Source organism: Epinephelus moara, chromosome 20 (genome assembly GCF_006386435.1).
Source record: "Epinephelus moara isolate mb chromosome 20, YSFRI_EMoa_1.0, whole genome shotgun sequence".
NCBI lineage: Eukaryota > Metazoa > Chordata > Actinopteri > Perciformes > Serranidae > Epinephelus > Epinephelus moara.
Window position 1 is genome coordinate 8,874,320 of NC_065525.1, and position 17,153 is coordinate 8,891,472.

Here is a 17,153-nt window from a genome sequence, read left to right on the forward strand (position 1 = left end):
GTATACACCAAGTATGTGATGTAACTCTTGTTGTATGTTAATATTTTTTGACATTACCTAATTAACTTTTTCATTATATTACCAACAGTATAAAATGTCATATAATAGATTTATTTTTCCTACTTTACTTTTTATGCTATACTTTTTCTGTAAATCTAAAATGAAAAGTACAAGCGCTACATAACACCATTTTTATTTTTATCATATTCCTGTAGGAATTTGTAATAGTAAAAATATTAATCATAACAGATGAAAGTATGCTTTAAAAAGCATTTATTTTAGCATTTATGTGACAGAGTTTACAGTGTGCTTTAGAGGCTGGCATTGAACCAGAACAAGGGGAACACCCTTTGCAACAACAACAGGAAACATTGCAGAAAAGTCATACATAAATACAATAAATACATAAAAAAAAACTGACTAAAAACACCCAATATGAACATCAATACAAGATAAGATGGACACATTTTTAAGAAATGACAATAATACATGAAGCCAAGTTAATGACAAGTTGATTTCAAAGGTGATTTAGATGTAATTACAGCAGCCCGAGCTCCTCCAGTGGGGTGGGTCACAGTCCAAGAGCCCTCACTGAAAACCCTTGTTTAGCCTTAGACTGTAATGTGATGGTGCTTTAATAAAATGCTCTTCATATTCTAAAAGTCAGACACTTTATGTTGTAACTGATCAATCTACTGTTGTCTGTCACATATGGCAAAATCCTTCAGATGCTTCATGGTGTCTTTTTATTGTTTGGCTTTTCAATGAATATACCAGAAATCAGGTTTTATCTAGATGTAATTTCAAACCATTGACTCCTAAGCTCTGCATGAAATAAACACTGCATCATATACACAAATTGATTTGCCAATTCAAAATCCAATAGTTTGTTTCTTCAGGAAGGTGTCATACATTCCTGAATAACTATCTCCCGTAGGTGCAATTGTGTTATGTGATGGATGCCACTTAATGTGTCACCTGAGTCACACACACACAAACATCTTAGCCATAACATGTAGCCATGTGAATAATTTTGGTTTTGTGAGATATCTGCCACTAAAATGTCTGCTGCCACCCAAATACAGTGACGGTGAAAGGAATTTTGCTGAAGGCATTTAAAGCAGTTGTTCAGTAGAAAGTACTGTCAATGAAATATTTTATCGGTGACTAGGGAATCATCCTTTTTAAAACGGCATGATCCATTTGATAGTATCATGCAACAGCCAAGTTGGCACAAATAAAGAGGGCTGTGTGCAAAGAAAAGAAGCCAGTGTCAAACATTTGAGCCTGTTGTTTAAAGTTGCTCACGCAGCTTTAATGTCCACGTCTGGTTAAATCTGTGGCATAAATCGCCGAGACACAACACAACAACTTGTAACCATTTTAGCTGTTGTGGCATACAAATTCAGAATTGTACCAGGCAAATGAGTTTCAAATGAAGTTAGATCATCAAGTCACCTGCTCAAAGCCCTGTTAAGCTGTAGGTGAAGGAAACGAAAAAGTGTCACTCTCTCCTCACTTAACATGTATCGTAACGACCCTTGGGTGAGGCCCTGAACCCTTAATCTACTTCATTGGGCAACAAAAGAGCACAATGTCGTGGTACTGGGCAGCTCCCAGAATGAATAACGTGTAATACTGTGAGTGTGAAGCAGGAAAAAACTCAGCTGATGCTCTCTGGATAAATAATGAGTGACAGACTTGATCACAGACTGGCCATCTGTCAGCGTAACTTGAGCACAACAGAAGCAGATTCACCAGTGTTCGGTTGTTTGCTCCATCAAGCTGTGGGCATCTGGCTTGATGATCTGAGAAACAGATCCACCTCCACCTGTCTTTAATGTGAAAATCTGAGTTCAGGCCACAGTTTTCAGCCCCAGTCATGCACACTTGGCAGTGGGCAGGCAGAAGGCCATGGTGGAGTGAGGCACCAGGATGTCAATGAAGATGGGTCGATATCCTGCAGGCAGAGGGGGGGCGCTCTGCTCCAGTGATTCCATTACAGCCCCTCTGACGTCCCTGGAGACATCCCCACGGATGTCCAGCAGTACAGACACATGCTCGTCACTGAGGAAACAGAGACACATGGTCATAAAACTTTTTTTTCGTAACACCATTAGTGTTACATGCTATCAAGAGACTGTGGCAGTTTAACAATTACACTAGTAATTAGCAGTGAGGGCTGAAAAGCAGGAGGGTCAGATTACCTGATGTCAGGGTATTTGGTTGCGAGTCCAGAAACTTCCAGAGTGAGCATGCCAGAGTCCCCCAGCTGAATAAAGTTAGCCAGGACAGGTAGTAAGGCCAAAGGATTCACTTCAGGTACTGACCCTTCACCTTCCTGCAGACAGGTACACCAGTTTGATTGATACAGGAATCTGAATATAGACAGCTTTTGAAGGAATACTTCACCCACAAAATGACCATTTGTATATCAGTTACTAATCCCACAATACCTTGAATTCACTAAGAAAAAGGTTTTTTTCCACATGCCTCCACAGTGAATGGAAAATCCAAAAAAGGCAAACAGTCTTCATGAATTGAAGTAATCAGGGTCCACATTTAACAACAGCAAAACTACATCAAAACATCTGTTTACAAACTCTCACACAATTCGTGCAGTATAATACCAGTCTCATTTATCCAGTCTATGCTCATTACTTTTTAAACACATGAATTTTCGCTACAACATTATGATATAAAACACTTTGAGTAGTGCGCCCTGAGCGTACCTGGGTATGCATGTGCGTTTGAGCTGTGCTTGAGCAGAATTCAAACCCACACACATACCCAGACATGCTACTTGTCCATGTGTGACTGTTTGGCCTGTTTTAAATTGTAACCTTTTAGAGGAAATGTGTTTGGGAAGCACTGAACATTTGACTGAATAAATGAGACTTGGATTAAACTGCACGAATTGTTTGAGAGTTTGTAAACAGATGTTTTGATTTAGTTTTGCTGTTGTTAAATGCAGACCCTAATTACTCTAATTAATGAAGAATGTTCTCCTTTTTTGGATTCTTCGTTCACTGTAACAGCATACAAGAAAAACAGTTTTCTCTACGAAATGCAATGTAACACAGGGTGAGTGATATACAAATGGTGATTTTATTCCTTTAAGCCATCATGAGACACTAAAACTCTCCACAAAAATGCAGGATCCTGTTGCAACTACTACTGCTATGACTTCTGATACACCATGATATTCCAAAGTGGTAAAATGCATTAATGAACTTTTCTATTCAGCTCCTCCTCACCAGGCCGTGGAAGATTTCTCTAAACTGCTGGTCGTCCTGAACCATCTGCTGAGCGAGCTGCCTCCTTTCTTCGGCGTTGCGACACACCAGCCTCTTCTGCATCAGAGCCCTGACGTATTCAACCACCATCAGCCACTGGGCCTCCTCCTGCAGACGCTGTTGGCCAAAAGTTTTGAGTTTGTGAATTACATAGTCATACGATAAATTCCTAGTTTAATAAATATTCATATATTTGGACTGTATAAATTGTAGTGGGCGTATTTGTTTCTTTGAGGTATCCAAGACATAAATAATCTTATACCACATTATGTACATTATTATGTATAATAAGACAAGCACATCCCACACATGAGGAAAAAGAAGTAAATACAAATACTAGAGTCCTCCTCCCTTTGTTTTGTGCCTTAAATTGATTTGACATAAAACTCTTCTTCAGCTCCACCCACTGGATTTAATCAAACAATAAACTGAGAAAAGACAAAATCAGAGCAAAGCTGTGACCTGTCTGCAGGGTGGTCGAACACGGCCGTACAGCTCCAGGTGGCGCTCTAGGACGTGGCAGAGTTTAGGGGTGGGGTCTCCCTGGACCAGCCAGGGTCGGGTTAGCAGGGCTGGAAGGAAAGGTTTAAGATCCAGCAGGAGCTGATCCATCACCAGGCGACACGCCCGTCTCACTGCCCGGTCCAGAGCTGCCAGAGGGTTGGGAGGAGTCCGAGACAACTGTCCTGCCGACCGGGACGATTGTTGCTGCTGCAGGCTCTCTGTGGACTTTCTGCATCAAACACAGGAAACACAGGGGATTTTGTTTAGGCCTGTATTTGGTTTTCTGATTTTTATTTCATTAGCTTTTATTTTGCCAGTTCTTGTCGTTTGTTGTGCTGGGACTACTAGCTAGACAGCACCACCTCCACCAGGCAGATCATCAGAGCTTAATTTTTAATAAATTTAATTAAGGACAAACTGATTAGATAGTATTATCATTACAGGAAGTAGAGGAGAAGTCAGTAGCCAGCTGCCTCCAGTCTTTAACAACTGCATGTGATGTGATAAACCTAAAAGCTTGTAGTTCTTTAGTAAGTTTAAAGAATCATCACTGTGTTTTCAGCAGCAATAGTGCACCCAGAACTAGGTATTTTAAGCCAAACATGATTTTTTTCCTGATCAAGTTGTTGTCGTGCCTAAACCTTACCACACATTAACCACAGTGCTGTTGAATCGTAAAGTTTCAAAGTATCTGCTTCATAATAAAACACAAATGTAACGTATCCATGGTTCACAGAAACGTATAATGCCAGAATTTTTTCTGGCATTTAGGTTGAATCTCAACATCACTAAATGTCCACAGGCAATAAAATGTGCAGACTAAAAACTACATGCCCCATTGATTGGCGACGCACAGCTTGATTGGAGATGAATATGAGATGATTTGCCAAACTAAAAAAGAATATCTCCGTGATTAGCCTTGGCTGAAGAAATGTCTTTGTCCATCTGTTTCCATTTATAGGAAAAAACAAAAACAACTTTTCTAGTTCTCTGTTTTTTACAGTATGCACCACTCTTTGAGCATGGAAAAACAGTTGCCACAAATATTACTACAACACTGATGCTTGCCACAAAATTCTAACCTATTCTGAGTCCTCAAACTGTCCAAAATTAGTCCAATAATTGTGTATGCAGCTTTGAAAGCTTTTTCAGCAGCCATTCACCACCACTCTGCCATTGTCTCACTTGAGGATGATGCAGTTGCTGATGGAGGCCAGCAGATAGTGGAGGTAGAACTTGTTCTTGTTGTTGCTCGGATCCCTGCGATGCTCCTTCCCGAACTCTACCAGAGCTTCTCGAAACCTGTTGATGAGAGGGAAGACTTGCCTGAGCCTGCTCTGTATACTAGTAATTAAAATGTCTGACAGGCACCTACAAGTGCAGCTTGCACACCTGTTCAGGAGGTTCTCCATCTCATACAGTCCCATCTGTATCGTCTGATCTCGTAGGGACTCTCCAATCATCAGAGCCACCCGGGCGTTCTCCTCCAGCATCTACCATGGCCCCACGAACAAAACAAAAATGAAATTTAAGAGTAAACTTGGGACGGACATACACACTGAAAGTATAAATGTACTCTTCTCAAATTTGCACATTGATGTCAGTTTAAAATGAAAAGTGCACTATCATGAAACTGATGACACCCTCAGGGCATACTACTTAATGGGCAAGGCAGAACACACACAGAAGTTGTGATCTGTATCCTCCGTTGAATAGTGTTTCCCTCTTGTTCAAATGTTACTTTCCATAGCGCCAACAACAGAAATTCTCGTGATTGTGACCAATCTGAATTTAAGACAATTCAATACTTTTTAACGCCATGCTGTACTGTACACAAATAAGTTAAGTTCCACAACCTGCTGTGTGATGTTGCAGTGTGTGTGTGTGTGTGTGTATGTCTAGTGTATGTGTATGGCATGTTTACCTGTGTGATGATAGTGGGCAGGCTGGTTTGGTAGAAACCTTCATGGTCTGTATCTGGCTCCTGGTCTCTCTGCCAGTCTTGCAGCTCCACCTGTAGAGCTTTGTGCATCCACTCTGATACACTTTTCTGTAACAGCAACAACATGGGCACACATTTAATGCACTCAGTATAACAACACAGATACCATCATGTTCCTCCACTTTCTGTAACACTCTGCATGTGGTTCCAACCCAGTTTCAGTTTCAGGGTCACCAACTTTTTCAGATATGAATTAAAATTGTTTTTTCATAGGTATTCAATGTTTCCCTCTGAAAAGGTAATATGTATTCATCATCAAAATGCTGGAAGATGTGACATGATGGATGTCTAACAGAACATGTGTAGTCCTCTGTACTTTCAGTTTATATAATGTCTTTTTAATTAAGTGCACTACAATTACCTGAACTGTGTAGGACCCTGGGATTCAGGTCATAATTTGTGTATCTACAGTTTAACTCACCCGAACACTCTGCACGTATTTGTTCTGCAGCTGCTCCAGTCCCTCAGTGGAGATGAGCGGTCCTAGTTCTACTCTCTCCATCTCGGTCACCAGCTCTGGATGACCCATCATGTCTGGGCTGCCAAATCAAGACTGTCACACTCTAAGCTTTTGATCATTAACAATGTCCAATAGCACTGGCATCCAAAACAAACATTGTCACTATGTGAACGCTGAATAAAAAATATCATTATAATAACACATTAGAGTGGAAACAGACAGGCAACCATGCACCACTGTCCCAAATAATCATCAGCAAATGTAATCATATTCGTAAATAAATTAAAGTTATTGCCATTATTTTTACTTTCAGATCTAGTATTGCGGTGTACTGCAGGTCTGCTGTTGCTTGGCTGGACAATATATTTACTGACAGAGGTAGTTTTCAGTTTTGCATATTTATATTGTATTGTGTTTACAGTAGCTGTACTTCCTTATGATAAATCATATCATATAATAAGAAATTTGTTTTTTAATTTTTTTTTTCTGAGGTGGGCTGGACTCCCCTGCAGATTTGGTCCTCCCAGGTATTGACTCCATGGCTATGGAGGAGTTGTTGACCTAGATGTGTTCAATGACCTCAGTCTCTCAAGTCATCTCAGTTCAAACTTGCATAATCCTTAAATTTTAATTTTGCGACACATTACAAACACGGCTTTAAAGCACAAAGAACCAGCCACAGATAGAAAGACAAAGAATAGAACCCAGAGTGTGTGCAGGTCATGAACCTCACCTGTTGTAGATGTGTAGCACCCAGTTGAGCACTGCAAAGATTTCACCACTTTCCAAGTCCCAGCTGCTAACCTAGGCCACAAGAATCACTTAAACATGTATAATGTTTAAAATGATAATAAATCTATAAACTCAAGATGGTGACTGCCCCAGAGAAAATAACTGCTAATTAAAAATGTGGTTAACTTAGGACAGACCATTAAATCCATTAAAGACCATATTTATGGCTCCTGGCTCTTACTATGATCATGCATAGCATCACATTATGTAAGAGATAATAGTCCCTGTAATTGATTTGTACTATCAGATTTGTAGTATGCATAATGAAGAGTACAAAAGTTAAACAAGTTGCAGCATCACTGACCTGTGCCAGGTGAGCATGTAAACAGCGGTGGCTGGCTTTCAGGTAGGCTCCTGTTAACTGGTAGTGTGGTGGGACGCAGTGCTCCAGCAGGTGGCGTACAGTGGCCAGGTCAGCCATGATAGCGTGTTGGAGAGCAGAGAGGTGGCCTGCTAGACCTGGACCACGTGTGTGCAGGTAGGAAACACTGCGAAACCGTGCAGAGATGGCCTCCTCTAGTACCTGAAAGACAGAAAATGTGACACAGGACAGACTTTAACATACAATTAGAAGTTTAAAAAGAAAAAAACTTGATAAAAGGTGATGTGTTATGTTTGTATCAGCTGGTGTTGACCTGGAAGAAGCATGCCCTCCAGCAGCGAGGGCGTCCTGGGGGCAACGGCCTGCTGTTGCCTCTGGTCCCCCCTCTCTCCTCCAGTAAGGCTTGGTCCAGGGCCTCCTCCCGCTCCACTATCCTCACCGCTGACACAAATGGTGTGGGGTTTTGTCGGGCCAGAGCCAGAGCACTGCTCACCACCGCCCACAGCTCCTTACCTGCAGCCATAGGGTGGATGTTGAGGATGGAGACAGACTGTGTGCTTTCATTATTTATTAAAGCTAATTTAAAGTTTTCATTTTATGAGCACTGATACAAACGGTACATTGCCTGATTGTGAATACAGGAGATTTAATACCAACTGCTGCTCGCCTCTCATATTCCATCATAACAACTTTAAAGCTGCACTAATCAATATTTTTATGCAAACAATGGATAAAATGACTATGCGTGCTGTGATCGGATGTCACTGAGAAGTTACAGACACACAGAGAATCATCACCCAACTGTGCTGTTCCCCTCAACTCTGCAGCTTTTTATCCTCTTTTAGCTCATTGTTTTGGTTGCTTGCTGCAGCTGCAATTGAGGTGAGCTTTTTAGCTAAAAGATGTTTTAGCAAAACGCTCTAATAAATCGACTGTATGCGACCTGTCCAGAATCAATCAGCAGGCAGATAAAGTAAGCAACTTCTGTAGCTGGTGAACATAGTGGATAATTTAACAGCTAAAGAGGTGTTTTCCTCAGGAGTTGGTGAGCGACCAGAAACATGACTCCAAATGAATTCCGATGTTGTCACATGTCTATTGGTTGCGTAAACGGACAATTTTTTGCTGACATGTTTTCCAAGAGAACCTAATAAGGTGAAAATATGTCATTGTTGTGTTATGAACTTGTTCTGCTGCCCCCAAGTGGCCAAAAGAGAAAGAAAGAAAAGAATCCAAGAAATCCTTTGTCCCAAGTGCTCATTCATTCATTCATTCAGTTTCTATAAATGCTTATCCTGTTGGGGGCCTATCCCAGCTGACACTGGGTGATAGGCGGGGTACACCCTGGACAGGTCACCAGACTATCATAAGGCTGACACATAGAGACAGACAACCATTCGTGCTCACATTCACACCTTAGAATCACCAATTAACCTATCCTGCATATCTTTGGAGTACCTGGAGAAAACCCACACTGACAAGGGGAGAACATGCAAACTCTGCAGAGAGAGGCTCCCCCACCTGTCCTGTGAGACGACAGTGCTAACCACTGCACCACTGTGCTGCCCGTCCCAAGAGCTCTTAAGGTAATAAATGAAACTAAGATCCACACATAGGACTGTTACACAGTGTGAAGCTCCTAATACTTTGTCGCAGCTCTTTGCACAGAAAGTCCATTTCATTTCATGGACACTTGTATGTTATGTATGTATTACTGACTTGTATGTTGTGAGTGGCATTGTTAATGAATGTGTACTGCTAAGACTTCTACTTCTATGTCTTATGACGTGTTATGGTGAAACCGAAGGAAAATTTCGACATTGTGGACAATTAAGTTTTCATATTCGTATTTGTATTTGTGAAATCAACCAATACAGCTTTAACTAACAAAACAAAACTGCTTAAATAGTCTGTGCCAGCCTTTAGTGTTTGATGGTTATCAAGCCACAAAGACATTTTGGTCTGCACCAAAAAATGATTAAGAATTAATACCTAGTCTTTGTCCAAAGAAATTCTGTTGATACAAGAAAGGTTATGGATACATCTAAGTTTTTGTATCTATATCTATACAGAACTAGAAAAGTGCAGTCCTGCCAGGTGTGTCTGGGGACATGTGGGTGGGAACAGAGAGTGCAGGGTGGGCTGTGTGTCCAGCCTGTATGCATGACAGTGGTGGAATGAAGGGAAGATATAATACAGGTTACATTATCATGGTGTTCCTTGAGTAGACAGGCTACATGAAGACAAACCTTAGACACAATGTCCAATAAAATCCCCTACCTCCCTCTCTCCTCGAAAAACAAGAAGTCAATCTCACTCAATTGTCTCTCCCAGTTCCCTTATAGTCAAGATGGTGGTGAAGGTAACAAAAACAGGGATTTATTCATCTCGTATGGTGCCGATCTTCAGTGGATCATAACATATCAGGTACTGTGTGTAATTAATCTGCTTTTCTATGTCCGTTTTTGAGCCATGATGAAGGCTAAAATGTGGCCTGCAACAGACCAGGTAAGGTTTGTTTTTAGCCCAGTCGATTGCTGTGAATGCCTTTTACTCTATGCTGTTGCTATGTAATTTTGTTCCACAAGCTGGTTAAAAAGAGTGAGGAGTCAGCAGTCAATGGCGAATAAAACCATATAACAGGTGTTTTTAAGTGGTAAATGTGCACACAAAATATAAGGCTGACTGGTCCAGTAGTTTGTGAGATTAGTTGCAGACAGACAGATACACACATGCACATACACAACCGAACGCATTATGCCTAGAATGGATGAAAATGGGGCACTAAATCACAACAAATACAGTTTCCATATATGTTTGCTTTTGAATGAGTAGGATTAATTCCACTCATAAAACTGCGTAAACTGTAAAGCTGTCCAACCCTGTGTCTATAAGATCTCCTTACCCAGGGCGTCCACCAGCTGCCCAACACCAGAGAAATATTTGGCTACTAGCTCCTGGTCTTCTGTGCTGAGTGCACTTCCTGCTGTCCCAGCAGTTCCATGGAGCTGCCAAAGGATGTCATCCTGCCAGCGCTCCAGATCCATCAACCGGGCGTGGGCTTCCAGGAGTCGCCTGGACTCCACTAGACGCTCAGTCTCCAACACCATGCTACGCACTGCAAAGGGCAAGGAGGGGAAGGAGGGAGGGAACTTTAATTCATCCAACTGTCAACAACTTACGCAATAACTTCTTGGTGCTACTTTGGGCTGTTATTGACTGAAGATGCATGTTTTACTTTACAGCAAAAATGTATTCTTTACTTAACATCAAATTTAAACAACATTATAGGCTTCACAGAAGTGGCTGATGTGTTGGACTGCATTATATTGCCGGTATATTTGCAATTTTATTTACTCCATGTACAGTATGTATCAGAGTAAGATGCTCTGTGTTATAATCACTCACACTTTGTGCAGCATCTCACCAGAGTAAAGTCGTGGCAGGTTGCTAACGGCTGCGAGGAGCTGACAGTGGTTGACAGATACTTCTCTCAGCCTCTCCAGAGACTTCACCCCCTCTGCGTTTCGATCAGACTCCAGTCCTGTTTTCTTCAAAGCATGTGACACCTCCTTCAGCTCGACCCTGGCCTCCCGGAGCTGCTCCAGACCCCAGCCTACCCCCTCCAGGTACGACTGAACCATGGACTGAAAGGAAAGCAGCAGTGACATGCAGCAGCACAGTAGTTACTATTGATTCCCACTGATGACTTACAGCAACACTTTCTTCTTAAGTGCACAGCTGCAACCATTAACTTGACCATTTATAAACTGAGGTCACATAGTGTCATGTTGTGTATACATATCTGTGTGTGTTTTGATGTGTGCCTCTGATGTCACCTTCAGTCTGGTGTGAATGGAGGCAGTTCTCTGACTCTCTCTCTTCTTGTACTGGCTCAGTCGCTCCAGATGCTCAGGCTGACAAAAAACACCTGACGCCCACTTCAGGGCAGCACCGCGGGCCAAACACTCGGCCCTCTCCACCTCTGGCCATACCTTTGCCACTGGCATCATGTCTGACAGAAAAACAGGGAAAAATAACATTATTACCAACATTACTGAAAATATACATATGTCATTGCTGCACAGAGGCAGATGTTTACTCTTTTTAAGCCCAAATGTGTGGAATATATGTAAAGTAGATATGGAATCATAACATTTCTTCTTATGATATGTATTTTAGTTTGCCATTGTCTTTTCTGATACTCCCACTGGGAGTCGCCAATGTAAAAAAAAATTCAAATCTTACGATAACCGGCTTTAAAACTCAGTGAAGAACCACATTTTCCAGGAAATTTAATATTAAAATCATGTCCACTGACAAAAAAACAGGGATGAGTGGAAGGTAGCTAAAATTATAAAGGTTTTTAAAGCATGATGACAAAAAAAATCATCAGCCATATTTTGTTATGTTGGTCAGCTTGTTAGCCTACACACCTTTTTTCCCTTAAAGGGTTAGTAGTTTTTGAAGTGGGGTTGTATGTGGTACTTATTCAGTTTGGAGAAGTGAGAAGAGGAGTATCGCTACAGAAGCTAAACAATGTACTGCTGTGGAGGGGTCAGCAACAAAGTGTATTTCAAGCCACCTAAAAAAGTCTCACTTTAAAAAAAACCCAATTTAAATATATCCTATAATGAGACTATTATCACCGCTTTATCTTTCTGTCAGACTACCCATTCCAACAGGGAAGCCATTAACAACTTCAGCTCCTCGTTTATGCTCCCATCAATGCCACCAAACTACATTGACAAAAACAGTAATTTTGGTTGGCTGAACACTGGAGCTGCTGCTGAGTTAGTTTGTGTTATTGTGTGACATTGGTGAATCTGAACTAACCCTTTTAAATGCCGAAATCACACAATAGCACAAACAAACCAGCTTATCGAGGCAGCGATAGACCAACAGCTTCTGTGTCTAGCAATGTTAAATCATGGTTTTCCTTAATGGAGTCTGGCTGTGATTAGAGAGATATGACAGCTTTAGTTCCCCATCGGAAATCGCTCTCTGACAGAAAGGTAAAGTAGTGACAATATTCTAAATATAGCGTACACTTAAACTGATGGTGATTTTTTTTTTTTGATTATTCAAATATGGCTGGATGGTTAATAACACTTTTTTCTGCTGTGTGACAAACTTATAACACATATTTATTTTTGCTTTACCTGAACTTTAATGTGTAAAATCAGATGGCTCATTTTGTTGCTGACCCCATCTACAGCAGTACATTGCCTAGCTTGCCTGACTCCTGCCTGCTTCTCCAAACTGGGGGTGTGCTGACTGACATCTACTAAAGGCAATACACTTACTATGGATAAGTACCACACACAACCCCACTTTAAAAAATCTTAACTATCCCTTTAATACCCAGGTCAGCCAATTAGCTATGGTAAACATCTAGTGTTTTTGGTTATGTTGATGATGACACATCTTGATAGTTTTCACCAAATCTGCCTTTTCCAGTTTGTTGAAAAGCACACAGAAGACACATTTTAGAAAAGTACTGCAGCAGCATCTCATAGTACCTGGTTTTGTCTAGTTTTGTCTCAATATCTGAATCAATCCAAATCAATGTGAGCACAGTCCTCATCAGCTATTAAGGGTTTCTACTGAAAATATCAACTAGTGATTCCTTTCTTCACACTACAGGTCACTCTTAGTTTACATCTTAAAAAGTGCATACTCTTAATAAAAATATTAAGTCAGTGGGAAAGGGGATATTTCACATGTCATATATTTATGGGTGGTGGTTATAGTTTATGGTGTCGTGTATAACTAAATTGATCATGAGACCAGATACTTCATGATCTGGGTGGCTTACCACGTCAGCTAAACAATTTTCTGAGGGAAGCCCTTCATCACGTTCGATCAAAATTGGACAGGCTTGGTCCCAAGTGGATGAGAACTTTTAAAATGTCATGGTTTTATAAATCTCAAACTTTTCAACCAGAGGAAGGGAAAATTGAGAATTTTGCAACCAGATCACATCGTTCCCCATGCCAGAAAGGCTTGAAATGGCCTAATTATCTGCCAAATGAGGTTTAACTTACTCACGAGTGTCATTATTTCTGTCTCCACAGCATTTCTGCCTCCAAGAAATAATATCCAGTGTGGTGTGATAAAGTTTGTTCCCAGCTGGGAAGTTCTCTGTCAACAGTGACTATGTATTGCATTTGTAAAAAATGTTAATAATGTGTTTCCAATTTACCAGCCCCAGGAAAGAACACCCTGATTTTGTAATAGTTCCCCATATTGTCCCCAAATGTCCTCCCAGCTCTCCCATGCTCCCACTGTTTACTGCTGAACTATCAGCTCCATCACCCACAAAAAGAGATATGCTAAGCAGCAGCAGTATCGATGTTTAGGTAATGGGATATGTTGCCAAGTCTGAGTCAAACATTTCTCTGAACCTTAATGGAGAGGATCTTTTTATAGCAGAGAGAAGTGAGGCACTGTTGTCAGTCGGCTAGTCAGGTAAGCAGGATAACATTTCTGTTAGTCAGCCATCAGAGTCACGTGACATGGCTTACACACTGAATTACACATCTTAATTGGTCTTAATTGAATAATGCTCTGGTCAGTGACTCAGCAGAGTGAAATGTGCTGTGCTCGGTCACCAGCATCGAGCAATCTCTCTGTGACTTCAGGGCTGAAAGCTCAGTTGATTGTATTAAGATAACAAAATTATAACAGTCACAGATAAAGCACGTATCACTAAAAGTTCAGGATTTGGTTGTGGTAAGTTCAGCCTTTCCTAACTCTGTGTGTTTGTGTGGAGATGTTTGGATGTCTCAATTACATAAACAGGGCTGCCTCTGTCTCAGAGGAGGTCATGGGACACTATCTCTTACCAGCACTAAATATGAGCGCTGAAACATCATCATCAGCAAGTCTGCAAAACAATAAACCATAGAGCTCACATTCGGGAAAGTGATGAGTCATGAGCTGCAACACAGCACAGTCAAAAACACAACTGCACGGGCGACAGTACAGCAGCTACTGACTGATTGCCGCACTATAGTGCTGTGGGAATGGTGGGTTGGCATGGAAACCGGCAGACTCTGTGCTCATAATGGCACATGGTGGAGAATTACAGCCGGTCTGATGGGAGACCTACTGCCAAACAGATCTACTCCTGATACGCCATAGCATATACAGTTGTTTATGCAGATACACAGTGTCTTTAAAGGGGCATTCCTCTGATTTTACACATTAAAGTTCAGGTAAAGCAAAAATAAATATGTGTTATAAGTTTGTCACACAACAGAAAAAAGTGTTATTAACCATCCAGCCATATTTGAATAATCAAAAAAAAAAAATCACCAAGTATACAGAATAAGGTTTCAAAATCATGAAAAAATTAGCAGTTATTCCTTACTCTGAGATGCTGGGGGCATGTCCGCTAAAGTGGCTGAAACGAAGATCAAGCCACTGAAAAGTGTCAGACACTCGTTAGCAGATAACCCAGTAGCGCACATGGTCTATGGAAGCAACCCAAACCAAAGCAGAGAGCTGCTGCCTCTCGTTCAGCAGCTAACAGTAGCTAACGTTAGCACAAAGTAAACACCCACAGCAGTGAGCAGTAACTGCCGGCGGGCCAGGTAGCCAATTTGGGCTGAAATACTAAAGCGTACATTAGTGATGACTATTTCACTTGTATTTACATGATTGTGACATTTAACAAACATGTTTACTCATGTGTGTATTCGACTGAAAGAGCTAAGAGAGCTTGTTAAATGTAGCTCACCGGGGCCAAACAAAAGAACACTAATGCTAAGTGCTCTAATGTTATAGTGGTGGAGGAGCTGTATGAAGGATAGTCATGATTTAGGCCCACCCCAGAAATCCTGGACACAGAAATGGCGAAAAACAGCTAAATCATTCAGGTATTTACATGTGACTTTGGTGATCTGATCATAAGTGGACAGCGCTAAACACAAGTGTAAACAACCAAGACGCATTGTGATCCAATCACTCAGACCACTTGCCGAGGTGGTCTGGAATGCATTTGACCACATCTTTTGCAGTGTCAGTGCTAATGTGTCCTGATGCATCTCCAACAAGGACTACATCATTAATGCAGGACATGGAGATTATTTTGGTGACAGTGTGCAAACGCTCTACGACCTGCTCCTTATGTGCTCCTTTGATTTGTCCTATGGAAGGAGACATGTTGAATTCTGTTGACAGTGACACCTGTTCCAAAACATCCACTTATATGATTGGTGAGCATGCTAGTGAGTAGCCAGTAAGAGTGTGGACATAATAACTGTGTGTGGGGCACTTTGACTCTTTAGCAGAAGTGAAGTAGGCAGTAAGAAAATCTTAACCCAAGTGGTCAGATGGAGACGCATGATAAACAAGGATGTGAACAGTGATGTGTCACGGCTGTCTGCTTGTGTTTGGGTCCCCAAATTGCATGATGATACCTGGAGTCAACAGGTTTTAAAAGTCACGATATCTCAACTTCTGCTGCACCATTCTTTTGTTAATCTGTCTTTACAAAATGCACCAACTTTATGGAAGTGGAATACTAAAATGCGAGACTGTCCCTTTAAATCTGTCTATTTTCAAAAATCAAATAAATAACAAGTTCGTGGTTATCTTCATTCTTGTCAGAAAAGTATTTGAAAATGTTCTAACACTTAAAGCCCATTCTTGACCTGAGAAAATCTCACCACATGGTTCATTTAGTAGCTGTTGTGGAGCTTTCAGTCATGTGGCATGATCTTCAAACCCAACGATCACAGAATTTGACTTTCTTTTCTAAGTGTATACACACACACACACAAAATATAAATTTGAACATGTACAATTTCATGACAGCAGGGATCTTGATCACATAGTATGACTAAAAGCTCCAGAAAAACTACTAAATGGACCTTGTAGGGATACTGTTTTAAAAAATAATTTGAAATTGCACTGGGACCATCAGAGGACTTATTTTTGGACTCAGGCTGATGAACGTGTATTGTTAGTAGCTCTTATAAGAGAACTTAATCATTATCACAGCTCCTGTGTTGAAGGAGAAACCTTCATCACACAAAGGGTGGTTGACACTGGCTGGCAAACATTCAATATGTTGACAAATGCAAGCAACAGTCCACAAATCAACACGTTATTCTAAACCTAATGAATGACCCTTTTTGAAGAGTTCATTCATTTATCTGACAGACAGGCAACACTGCAGCCCTGCACAGCTTTGTTTTGTCTTTAGCTAATGACAGACTTCAGAAGGTTTGGGTGTTGGCCCTTTACTAATGTTGTCAACAGGCAAACCGTGAGTGTCTGTGTGTTCTGTTACCTTCTGGTTTGTCCCCACCATTCTTCTGATCCCCTGCTGACATTGGAGTTCAGTTTGCAGCTGTGCGTCCGCCCAACGTGTCTCCTTTCCCCTGAGGGCCGGCACTGAGGGTGCCCAGGGTGCAACACTGGCAGAGGAGGGTGAAGAAAGACACAGATGAGACAGAGAAGAAGAAGAAGGAGAAGAACGCGTGGAGGAGAGAGGGCACATATCCATTCTACTGACGGCTTTCCTCTTTTCCCTCACACACACTCTCTCTCCCTGACACATCCTCTGCTGAGAGGCCGGCAGGAAAGGGAGGGAGCTGGGGGGAGGAGAGGGAAGAGAATAATGCTGGAGGGGTGGAAGGGGGAGGGTGAGGGTAGAAAGGGGCAGGGACAAGGAGGGTATTGAGAGATATGCTGGGTCCTGTTGAGAAGATAGTAAATACTACTTAAGAATAATATTTCAGCTTTCTGATTTCAGAGCTTTCAGCC

At 41.4% G+C, this 17,153-nt stretch overlaps 1 protein-coding gene across 2 annotated transcripts; it reads right to left on the reverse strand.

Moving 5' to 3' along the window:
- Positions 1-256: 256 nt before the first annotated feature.
- On the reverse strand, positions 257-16,974 carry exoc3l1 (exocyst complex component 3-like 1). Of its 2 annotated transcripts, XM_050073901.1 has the most exons (15): positions 16,678-16,974; positions 11,216-11,391; positions 10,804-11,023; positions 10,282-10,494; positions 7,690-7,889; positions 7,359-7,577; positions 6,996-7,066; positions 6,224-6,341; positions 5,725-5,850; positions 5,193-5,293; positions 4,986-5,102; positions 3,759-4,029; positions 3,258-3,413; positions 2,208-2,341; positions 257-2,067 (listed from the first exon to the last, which is right to left on the reverse strand). In XM_050073901.1, exons 1-15 carry the CDS (start codon positions 16,718-16,720, stop codon positions 1,881-1,883), a joined length of 2,352 nt encoding a protein of 783 aa, XP_049929858.1. In that variant the 5' UTR covers positions 16,721-16,974; the 3' UTR covers positions 257-1,880. The 2 variants fall into 2 exon arrangements, with proteins under 2 accessions (XP_049929858.1, XP_049929859.1); XM_050073902.1 differs by lacking the exons at positions 11,216-11,391; positions 16,678-16,974 and having other exon boundaries at positions 10,785-10,915.
- Positions 16,975-17,153: the final 179 nt, after the last annotated feature.